General features: G+C 37.6%; 1 protein-coding gene across 9 annotated transcripts in view; it reads left to right on the forward strand.

Moving 5' to 3' along the window:
• Positions 1-12,394, forward strand: part of R3HDM1 (R3H domain containing 1) — a 162,788-nt gene that overhangs the window by 68,198 nt on the left and 82,196 nt on the right. For all 9 annotated transcript variants that reach the window (XM_040228513.1, XM_040228506.1, XM_040228507.1 and 6 more), the window contains exon 3: positions 682-892. In XM_040228513.1, the coding sequence (XP_040084447.1) occupies positions 722-892 (171 nt within the window). In that variant the 5' untranslated portion in view covers positions 682-721. The remainder of the gene's footprint in view (positions 1-681; positions 893-12,394) is intronic.

The raw sequence follows: 12,394 nt of genomic DNA on the forward strand, positions 1-12,394 counted from the left end.
TATAAAGTTCCCATTGTTGTCTTAAACTCACTGAAGATATGAAATATATTGGCTTCTTTTGTATTTGATCTCCTTTGAAGTACTAAAGCATCTGGTAATGTATGTTGTTTGGCCCTGAGTCATGTAAATCAGGAGAGTTTTCAGTGCTTGATTCATAATGCTAGACAGTTATTAGTGCAAATTCACAACTGTGTTTTGTATAGAATGTCGCTATTTTTTAAGTTATTTCCTTTTGGAATTGCAAGTTAATTTAAGAAATTAGAAATTTCAAGAATGCTAAATGAAAGCTCTGAAGCTATGACAGGAAGATTTTTTCCCACGGGACAATACTCATAATATCCCTTCAGATAAAAAGGTTTCTGATGTCAGTCAAGTATGTATCTATAACTCTCCATCCATTACCTTTCATCTGGGTAGGACTTATTCCTTAATGTTTCTTATGAACTTTCACAGTGATGTGAAAGTATACCCTTACTATATCAGCTTATCTCATTGTCTTATGATTTTTTTTAATTTGGATATATTTGCCACTAAACTGTATGTTCTTTGGAAGCAGGAATTTTGCATTTATCTGTGTATGTTTGACATTATTCCTGGAACACAGAAGATACTTAGTGTTGTGCACTAACTGAATGTAAGGGATGTTTCAAACTGAATTAAAATTTTTTCTTGCTTGCTAAGGCTTCAAGTTCCCTGTAGAATTCTAAAATAACCTTTGCTAATGAGGATGTCTGATACTGTTACTATAAAAAATGAAACTGAAACAATGAAGGATTTGGAGGCAGAAGTGAAAGATACAACTGGAGTTGAAAATCTTACCAAATCAGAAAACTATGGGAAGATTCTGGCAGAGAAGAATGAACGTTGTATTGACAACAATATTGATTTGCAGGTAAACAAGATTTTTTTCCTCTGGCTACAAGTATTAAATATTTCAATATATAATTATTCTTTTCATACAAAACTCACTTTCAGAATTGTGTAAGGGTAAGGTGACCCTTTGCAACATGCCTATCAGCTGCTTTGGGTGGTCACCTGGATTAGCTTGTTGAATCTAGCTCTTTGATTTGCTTGTATCACCTATTTCTTTTTATTCGTATGTGGCCAATACTGTTTTTCTAGTGGCTTTATACTTTTTCATTCCATTTTGCACCTGTCAGTGTTGTGAGAGTTCAAAATAACCTAAGATTAGAGGAGATTAGAATAGAGAGATTGAAACTGCATGAGTTCTGTTGGCAAAAACAGCCCTGGGGAAGCAATCGATCAGCCGTGACTGAGGGAAAAAAAGAGATTGGTGAAGGAAAAAGGTCACTTGAAGCTTTTGATGCTACACATGTATGATGACCTAGCGCTAACCACTGAGAAGGCTTTTAATTCCAGGCATAGATGAAAGTTGATAATGGGCCACAGAATCAAGGTAGGTAACAATTGTGTCTAGTAGTACTTAACAGTGCTTACTTTTAAGTGTTCTTGTTATTTGTTGCTGTACAACGGATAATCACAAAATAAGGGCTTGCAATTTTAAAATAACATTTTCTTTTTTAATATCTCGTGATTTGTGTGTCGGGAAATGGAGCAATGGCTTGACTGAGTGAATCTTGTCCATACAAGACTTCAAAAGAGATCCCTCACTGATATTTAAATGTTAGATAGCCTGGCCCGAAAGGTCCATAACTGTTTTGCTCACTTATCTGGCTTGTTGGTGGCAATAGCTGGAATGTAGGCTGAGCTGGAACTAGGATCACATACTTGGACTGCCTCCAACACAATTGGCCCAGGCAATCAGACTCATTATAGGCAGCTCAGGGGTTCCAGAAAGTGTTCCAAGAACCAAACAAATCTGCAAGCATCTTTGTGACCTAGGCTTAGAAGTCCCAGAATGTCACTTCCACTGTTGTGTTTTGATAACACTTGTTAGTAAAGCCAGTCCAGATTCAAGGGGAGGGGGCATTTGACCCTGTCTCTCAGTAGGAAAGACCTTTAATCTACCATAAGCTGTTAACTTAAAATACTGTCTGATACTTCTGTTTTAGTTAGCCCTATACTGCTAAGTCACTTCAGTTGTGTCAGACTCTTTGTGACCCTATGGACTATAGCCCACCAGGCTCCTCTGTCCATGGGATCCTCCAGGCAAGAATGTTGGAGTGGGTTGCCATTTCCTTTTCCAGGGGATCGTCCTGACCCAGAGATGGAACCTGTGTCTCTTATGTCTCCTGCATTGGCAGGCGGGTTCTTTACCACTAGTGCCACCAGGGAAGCCCGTAAACCATTAAATTAAAATACTGTGTCTTATACTTCTGTTTTAGTTAGCCCTAGAAGTAAAGAATTCTATTTGGGGAGAAAAATACTCTTATCATTCTTTCTACATCGTAAAGACCTTGAGGGCTATGTGCCAAAACTTATACTTTATTCTTTTAGAATAAATTAAGAAGGTTCTTTTAAAGGTGGTTTTATTCTTTCATTCACTCAAAAACTATATTCTTCATTAAGTGCCAGAAATGTGTTAGAAGATGATATCAACTCATACAGCAGTAAAAAAGCGTTTAGATTCCACTGCTTAAGTATAGTCAGGTGGCTATTATCTGAGAAATTTGGAGGAATAACAGTTTTTCTAGTCATTTTTAGAAATAGCACTTTTTAAAACAAAAAATTGTCATGCCTGCCATCAGTACACCCAGTGATGGCAGAAAGTCAGTATCCTGATTGGATCAGAGAAAATGCTTAAATTCTATTGCATTTGTGATTGAAATGATAAAAGATATCCTTCTAGTCTCTTTTCTGCACCAAAGGTTCACTCTTCCAGGTCATGTTTCTCAACAGGCAATTAACTTGGATTATGGCATACACTGAATTTATTGCAGGTCTGTTTCCAGACCACTGCAGTGAAACAAATACCACGTTAAAGCGAGTCACACAGACTTTTCCCAGCGCATGTAAAGACACTAGACTGTAGTCTGTTAAGGGTGCAGTAGCATTATGTATAAAAAATAGTCAGACGTTAATTAAAAATACCTTATTGCTAAAAATGCTAACCACCATCTGAACCTTTGACAGATCATAATCTTTTTGCTGTTGGAATGTTTTGCCTTGATGTTGATGGCTATTGACTGATCAGAGTGGTGGTTGACCTTTAGGTCACTGGCAGTTTCTTAAAATAAGGCATTGAAATTTGCTGCATCAATTTACACTTCCTCTCATGTCCAGTTTCTCTGTAGCATGCAATGATGTATTTTACCTTCAGTAGAACTTCTTTCAAAATTGGAGTCAGTCCTCTCAAACTGTCAATGCTTCGTCAGTGAAGTTTATGTAATATTCTAAATCCGTTGTTGTCATTTCAGTAATGTTCACGGCATCTTTACTAGGAGTAGATGCCATCTCAAGAAACCACTTTGCTCACCCGGCACAGGAAGCAACTTCTCATCTGTTAAAGGTTTAAATCGAGATTGCAACAATTCAGCTACATCTTCAGGCCCCACTTTTTTTTTTAAGGATAGTGTTTTTCATTGTCTCTCTCATTTTTTTTTTTAATATTTATCTATTTATTTTTGGCTGTGTCAGGTCTTAGTGGCGGCATGCAGGATCTTTGTTGAGGTGCATAGGCTTCTCTCTAGTTGTCGTGTGTAGACTCAGTAGTTCCAGCACATGGGCCTAGTTACCCTGTGGCTGGGATATCAGTTCCCCAACCAGGGATCGAACCCATGTCCCCTGCATTGCAAGGCAGATTCTTAACCACTGGACCACCAGAAAAGTCCCCATGCCCCACTTCTAATTCTAGTTCTCTTTCTGTTTCTACTCCATATGCAGTTACTTCCTCCACTGAAGTCTTGAACCCCTTAAAGTCATCCATGAGAGTTGGAATCAAATTCTTCCAAACTCCTATTAATGTTACTATTCTGACCTCTTCTCATGAATCACCAGTGGCATCTAGAATGGTGAATCTTTCCAGAGGCTTTCTGGGCTTTGCCCAGATCCATCAGAAGAATCACTATCTGTGGCAGCTGTAGCCTTACAGAATGTATTTCTTAAGTAATAAGACTTAAGAAATTGAAAGAACTTGAAAGTTGAAATTACTTATTGATCCATGGGCTGCAGAATGATGTTGTGTTGTTAACAGGCATAAAAACAATATGAATCTTGTACGTCTCCATCAGAGTTCTTGGTGACCAGGTGTATTGTCAATGAGCAGTAGTATTCTGAAAGGAATCCTTTTTCTGAGCAGTAGGTCTCAACAATGCATTTAAAATATTCAGTTATACATGTTATAAATAAATGTGCTATCATCTAGGCTTTGCTGTTCCATTGATGGAGCACAGGCAAAATAGGTCTAATATAATTCTTAAGGGCTCTAGGATTTTCAGAGTGGTAAATGAGCACTGACTTCAACTTAAAGTCACCAGCTGTGTTAATCCCTAATAAGATAATCAGCCTGTTCTTTGAAGCTTTGAAGCCAGTCATTGACTTTTCCTCTCTAGCTATGGAAGTCCTAGATGGCATCTTTTTCCAATAGAAGGCTGTTAGATCTGGCTAACTTGCTGCAGCTTCTACGTGAGCACTTGGTGTTTCATCTTACATTTTTATGCTATGGAGATGGCTTCTTTCCTTAAATTCTGTGAACCAACTTCTGCTGGCTTTAAATTTCTACATCTTCCTCACCTCACTCCACATTCATAGAACTGAAGAGAGTTGGGGCTTTGCTCTAAATTAGGCTTTGGCTTAAGAGAATGTTGTTGCTGATTTGATTTTCTATCCAGACCACTAAAACTTTCTCCATATCAGCAGTAAGGAAGTTTCACTTTCTTATCATTCATGTTTTCCCCTGGAGTAACACTTTTAATTTCCTTCAAGAACTTTTCCTTTGTAGTCACAACTTGACTAACTGTTTGGCAAACAGGCCTAGCTTTCAGCCTGTCTCAGCTTTCAGCATACTTTCCTCACTGTGCTTAATTTCTAGCTTTCAGTTTAAACTGAGAAAGATGTGACTCTTACCTTCTCTTGAACACTTACATGTGAGTGTAGGATTATTTACTGGCCTGATTTCAACATCGTTGTTTCAGGGAATAGAGGTCCCTGGGGAGAGGGAGAGACTGGAAATGACTGTCTGGTTGGCAGAGCAGTCAGAACACACACCACATTTATTGGTTAAGCTTGCCATCTTACATGGGTGTGGTTTGAGGCACCCCAAAATAATTGCAGTGGTAACATCAGAGGTCACTGATGACAGATCACCATGACAAATAAAATAATAATGACAAGGTTTGAAATATTGTGATAATTGCCGAAACATGACAGACATAAAGAGAGCAAACGCTGTTGGAAAAATGGTGCTGCTTGAAGCAGGGTTGCGACAAACCTTCAATTCGTAAAGCACAGTATCTGCCGAGCACAGTGAAACGAGGTGTGTTTGTATTACATTTTCTGCCATGTCTCTTGTGTTGCTCTTGGCAGCAAACACAAAAGAGTTCTGATGACCACTATTGAATCATGGCTCAGTGGTTCATACTGCAGGAGAATTTCATGCAGTCCACAAACATTTACTGAAAACATATTCCATGGCAAGGAAATAGTGTAATAAAGAAAAATGGGCCTGGTCTCTCATATCACATTCTATATAGCATGGTGAGTATAAAGACTGGGAAGAGGAACAAAGAGAATATGAGAGTTCATTTTATGTTAATCCACTGAAATGCTGTATTCCTTGTTTATTCAAATGTTTACTAAGATTTTACTTTTACGTGGATATATTTACTCTGCTTGGAGATTTTGAGATTCAAGATTCCTCTATGCAAGGTATCTGGCAAGGGGTTTACAGTCGAAATAATGTACACAGAGATTTAAGTAATGAAAATTAGGAATCGAAGTAGATAAAATTAGAAAAAATTATGTTTTAATATAAATAAGTCAACTCTTTTAAGAAAGAAAAGGGAATAGTGTCTTGTTAAATAAAAATCTATTTTATGTAGTTATCTCTTAATATGGAGTTACCTATTCTGAAATGCCTTTTTTTCTAAGATACTAGTAGACATTTCGTCTTCTTTTTCTACCTCTAAGATACTTCCTGAAGGTTTCATTTTAAACAGCAACTATTATTTTTACTCAGATTTATATGTATGTGCTGATTAAAAGTGACTTAGGAAAATGGAAATGTTTTCTTAAGGAAGCAAACATTTCATCTGTTTCCAAGTCTCAATTTCCTGACCATCCCTTTAGTATTTTATTGAGGAAAATTAATTTTTGAATGAAGGGATGTCATAGTATAAAATTATAAAGAACTCTTATGATATTCTACTATTTGTTAAAGATAGTATTTATATAAACTGTTCTTTTATCCATTTGTTCACTAATATGTGATCCAAACCTAGATGATTCCCTGGTGCCAGAGATTGCACAGATCTATAAAACAGATAAGCACTACTGAGTATCTTGGGAATGGACTCAGAACTGTGCCATGTGATGCTCCCTTAAAGTTAGAATAACCTTCATCATAGCTGAAATAAACTTTAAATTATTGTTCCTTTTTTGATTTTCTTATCTGGGTACTCTCCCGTCAGGCCTCATCTTTCTTCATTTTATTTTTTGTTTACCTCCATCCATTCATTCATGGGCTCATTTGAGAAGACTTCAGTTCTATCTTCAGAGAATAAATGGTTCTAGAAACTGTAAAGCAGTTACAAGAGGATAGTTGCCCAAGGAGCTTTTTTTTTATAATGGAGTATGTGTATTACGTGGCCAGTTTCTTCATTCTAACTTGGTTATGAGACTGAAACCATTCCTCACTCTGCTTTATCATGCTGAAGAATCATCTGAGGGGGAGGGAGATGGATGCTAAGTTGTCACATCAAAGGAAGCAGCATTATTCTAACCGTATCCATCCTTGTTTAAACCGTCCACTGTTAGAGGTTTGAGGTTACATGATATGCTTCATGTTTATAACTGATGTGCTGGAGAATTGGTGTTGAATTTATAGCATCAGCAGTACAGAAAATGTGATATATTTTATGCATGTCAATAAAGGAATGACCTGTTCTTGTTCTACAGAGAGTGGAAATTGGAAGTCAAACACCGTTTGTATTCTAAAACAGGGTCTCAAACATTTTGTAATTTTTATGTATATATTGTTAGGAGTCTTGGTGCTGTTAGTTAATCTGTCTTTGAATACAATGTTTAATATATCACTGAATAAATGATGCCAGTTGTCAGTGGATGAGTAATCAACTAATAGCTCTGCTAGTAATTGATTTTTTCTTCAATAAAGCTGCATATACCATGATAATAAAACAATAGTATCATCAAGCTGTAGAGAGGCCAGCAGACATTAGACATCTCCTTGAATGTTTGCAAGCAGATATTACCTTAGTTCTTTGACCACTTCTTGTATAAATAATTTCACTTGTATGACAGTGTTGATTGTGTTTTTTATTCAGTTTTATTAGGGACTATAATCTTTTAAGAATTTTTATGACTACTGTTAAGAATTTTTTAGAGTTAATTCAAGCAATCTGTCACATTAATCTCAAGAAGTTCATTTTCCCACATAATTGCCATGGAGTTCTGAATTGTTGGTATGGTCCCAAATAATTATACAAAGAGTTTTTGATTAGCAGTGTTTCTCTTGCCACACACACACTATTCCTATAAATGAATGCAAGTAAAGTAGCAGAACACAAAGTCAGCACACAGAAATCAGTTGCATTTTTATATATTAACAGTGAACAATCTGAAAAGGAAATTGCAAAAGCAATTCGATTTGCAGAAAGATTAAACAATAAAATACTTAGAAATTAACTTAATCAAGGGGGTGAAAGATTTGTTCAGTGAAAACTACAAAACATTGCTGAAAGAAATTACAGATGACATAATTAAATTGAAATATATTCATTGTCATGAATTGGAAACATCAGTATTGTTAAAATGTTAATACTGCCCAAAGTGATCTACAGATTAGTGCAATTCCCATCAAAATCAAATGTCATTTTTGCAGAAATAGAAAATCCCATTCTAAAATTCATGTGGGACTTCAAAGGACCTGGAATAGTCAAAACATTCTTGAAAAAGAACAAAATTGGAGGGGTCAATTCATGACTTCAAAACTTACTACATAGCTACAGTAATCAAAGCAGTCTGGTGCTGGCATAAAGACAGACACATAAGCCAATGGAATAGACTAGAGAGCCCAGAAATAAATTCTTGCATATATGATCAGATGATTCTTGATAGGAGTGCCAAGGCAATGGAGAAAGGATAGTCTTTTTAAAAATGGTGCTGGGAAAACTAGATGTCCACAGGCGAAAGAATGAGGTTGGACTCTGACCTAAGACCATATATAGAAATTAACACAAAATGAATCAAACATCTCTAAGAGCTATAAAACTCTAAAATTCTTAGAAGAAAACACTGGAAGAAAGCTTCGTGACTTGATTTTGGTGATGACTTCTTAGACATAATACCAAAGGGGCAAGCCAAGAGAGCTTTCTCAGTCCCCAGGCCTGCCTCTAAGACATCCCACTGCCCAAGATGCCTGTTATAAACTGCACACCCAAGAGGGCAGGGACCATAGTGTCAGAGCTGCTGGACCCATTTATAAAGTCAACAACTTCAAGAAGGGCAAAGGCTGAAGACTGCAAAACCACAAAAGAGACTGAAGAAGGTGTGGGGTGAGATTGCCAACATTCTGCATCCCAGCAAGCTCAGTTCTGTGGGCAGTACGTTGAACAGTGCTGATACATGAAAACAACTGTTAAGCTGTGGAAGCTACTCTTATCAAATGATTAGTGAAGTCATATGCCCTGCCCCTTGGCATCTTCCAGGGTCACAGGCCCTGTGTGATGCCCACAGTGAAAACGTCCATTGCAGAGAAGACATGCTGATCTTTTCCCCACAGAGTGGGAGGAAAGTTGCTGGAACAGCTCACTTTTACCAGAGAGAGAATGGTATTTCTAAGAAAAAAGTTAGTGCTCAGGTCTAGGGCAAGAGTGTTTATTGGTGGCCTCAGAGTGGCTAGGTTTCCATTTGAAAATGGCACACCTTTGTGAAAGTTACCTTTACCACCACCATCCTTCATGAACCCGAGGGAGAAATACCTAGAGGAACGATGCCCTCTGATGACATTGCTTCCAAAAAGGATCCCAGATTGGCTAGAGGAGCTCAAGGTTATGACCAACCATTTTGGCGTTAGAGTCATAGAACTCAAGAGTCACAACTCAAAATTGAGCCCCACAAACCCATTTTTCAGAAACTTAACTTCAATGAATTGCCAGTGTCACCTGGAGATCCAGTGGCACAGGCAGGACTCAACCCTAGCCTTCCACCTTTGTGTACTTCTGGAGCACCATGCTGCCCCATTCATGATCTTTCCCAACCTTGTTTGGGCCCAGCTCACCTAAAACTAGCATCTGTGTTTCAGGGCATTTTACACTCAGACTTTCTGAGTCTTGTACAAGTTTCAACATTTGCTGAAATGAGGACACTCCAAGGGGCCACCCTTGGAGTGGGACTTGCTTTTAATTTTGTGAAACTTGATTGATGAGAGCCAGATAAGACACCAGGTTGATCTTAAGTTGGTTGGATTTGAAAGGGTTAAGTAAAGGGTTTCCTCACACACACACAAATAAGCCACCAGTTGGTTCAGGAAGATGCTCAGTGTCTTTATCAAGCTGGTAAGGGGAAGACTCGGGACATGTGAATGTTACTTTATGTTGATTCATGCCACAAGAAGCTTTCTTTAGCTGAAAGCTATTGTGGAGACTTATTCCAGGATGGCTAATGGCGATCTATTAAGCAGTATATCAGCCATGAGTTTTCCAGAAATGTCGAAAGTGTTCTGGAGACCATCTTGCAGTTTGCCCCAAGCAACCCAACTTTCTTTGCTGAGAGGTTGTACTATTCTGTGAAAGATGTTGGCACAGACAACTTCATGCTGGTCAGGATTGTGGTTCCTTGAAGTGATATTGATCATATAACATGTATTGTGTTGGCCAAAAAATTGGTTTAGGTTTATGCGTATGTTATAGAAATGCCCTAAGGAACTTTTTGCCCGACCCAGAAGAACAGATGTTCAGTCAAATGTATCAGAAGACTCTGGACCCAGTAGTTTCAAATGACATGAGAGGAGATCATCAAAGGCTACTTCTGACCATTGTGGGCCAGTAAGAGGGATCTTTTCAATGAAGCCATTCACATGTGGTTATTGCCTTAACTCCAGTGTTATTTTTTTCTCTATGTACAATCAATGTAAAGCTGCATCACAGTATTTAATAATAATTCAGTGTTTATTCTCACTGATCTGATGTTACTCTAATCAGAGTATCAAATTTTGGTACTCTGATTAGCATAATAAAGCATGATTCACATTGTTCTTTTTCTAATCGGAGTTCCAAATTGGAAAAAAAAAAAAATCACAATCTCTTAAGAAGAGGTAGGGGGAAACATAGGACAAAAGCTTTACAACATTGAATTTGGCAGTGATTTCCTGGCTGTCACACCACAAGCAGGCAGTTTGGACTTAATGAGAATTTAAAAAATTTTTAACAGCAAAAGACTATAAATAGAGTAAAAAGACAGTCCATAGACTAAGAGAAAATATTTGCAAATCATTTGTCTGAGAAGATACTATAACCATAATATATAGAGAACTAAAACACAACAACAACAAAACCCCAAACAACCCAATTCAAAAATGGAGAAAGGATTTGATACACATTTTTAAAGAAGTTATACAGATGGCCAGTAAGTACATGAAAAGATACTTAACATAACTAATCACTATGGAAATGCAGATCAGAAGTACAAGATACTATGTTACACCATTAGGATGGCTGCTATCAAAAAGTAGAAAAACAAGTGTTGGCAAGGATGTGGGGAAATTAGAACTCTTGTACACTGTTGTTGGAAATTTAAAATGATACAGACATTATGGGAAACAGAATGGCAGTTCTTAAAAAAATTAAAAATAGAGTTAGTGTGTGATCCAGCAATTACACATCCGGATATATATCAAAAGAATTGAAAGCAGAATCTTGATATATTTGTACACCTATGTTCATAGCAGCATTAATCACCATAGTTAAACATGGAGTCAAGCCAAATGCATTTATCTTGAGATAAATAGATAAGCAAAATATGGAATATGCATACAATGGAATAACATGTAGCCTTAAAAAAGAAAGAAATTATGTGATATGTTGCAACATGGATAAACTTGGGGGTTATACTAACTCAAATGTCAGTCATTAAAAGATAAGCACTTTGTGATTCCACTAACATGAGGTACTTTGATTCAAAATCAGAGACAGAAAGTAGAATGGTAGTCACCAGGGGTTAGAATGAGAGAAGATGGGGAGTAATGTTTAATGGCTACAAGATGAAGAGAGTTACAGATATGGAGTGTGTGGATGGTGACACAACATTTTGAATATATTTAAACTGAACTGCACACTTAAAAATGATTAAAATGGTAAATTTTATAATGGTACTTCTCCACAGGGAAAAAAAAAATTGAGAAGGAGGCTTGGCTTGGGCTGAGCTGAAATCCAAATATATGTAGGCCACGTGGAGAGTGGAGGGCTGGAGCAGAATGGGGGTGGAAAAGTGAAAGGCATGCTTTAAATAATAAAATCCACTTTAGAAATAATTCATTCTTATTTAAAGCCAAACTTCTTTTCTCTGTTGTGTTTGCATGTGTGTATATGGCAGATTTTCTGGTATTTATTATGTAATTAGGATCTTTGTCGTTTGATATGAAATAATGTGATTTTTATTGAATAATGCCACTTTGGCAGTTTATGCTTTACTTATTTAGTAGCTTTTTATTGCTGCATAACATAGCACCACAAACTTAGAGGATTAAAACAATGTCCAGTTTGCAACTCATAGTTATGTAAGTTGGGAGTTCAGTTGAGCTCAGCTGAGTTCTCTGCTTAGGGTTTCTCAAGGCTGAAAGCAGAGGTGTTGGCCAGGCTGGGCCCTTAATCTGAAGACTCTGGAGAAGAGTTTGTTTTCACACTCATGCCACCAACAGCAGCGCCTTAGTCTTTGGCAGCTGGAGGTCTGAGGTCCGTGTTTCCTGGCTGACTTTGGCCACGGGCCACCCTGTGCCCCTGGAGGCTACCTGTACCCTCTTCTGTCCCCTCTCTTCACGGGCAGCAGTGCAGTGTCAGGTCCTTCCCACCCTTTGCATCTGACCTGCCGCCCCACTCCCAGCCAAAGAAATTGTAAAGGGCTGGCTTGTTTGGGTCAGACCCAGCTGAATTATCTCTATCTTAAGAGCAACTGACTTGGTCCGTTAGTTACATGTGCAAAATTCTTTCACAACCTTATTTAGATTAGCATTTCATTAATTTACCAGAGGAGAGAAATGTTAGAAGGCTATCTTTAGAATTCTATCAATCACAAATAGTAT

The sequence above is a fragment of the Oryx dammah genome, unplaced genomic scaffold (genome assembly GCF_014754425.2).
Source record: "Oryx dammah isolate SB20612 unplaced genomic scaffold, SCBI_Odam_1.1 HiC_scaffold_27, whole genome shotgun sequence".
Classification (NCBI taxonomy): Eukaryota; Metazoa; Chordata; class Mammalia; order Artiodactyla; family Bovidae; genus Oryx; species Oryx dammah.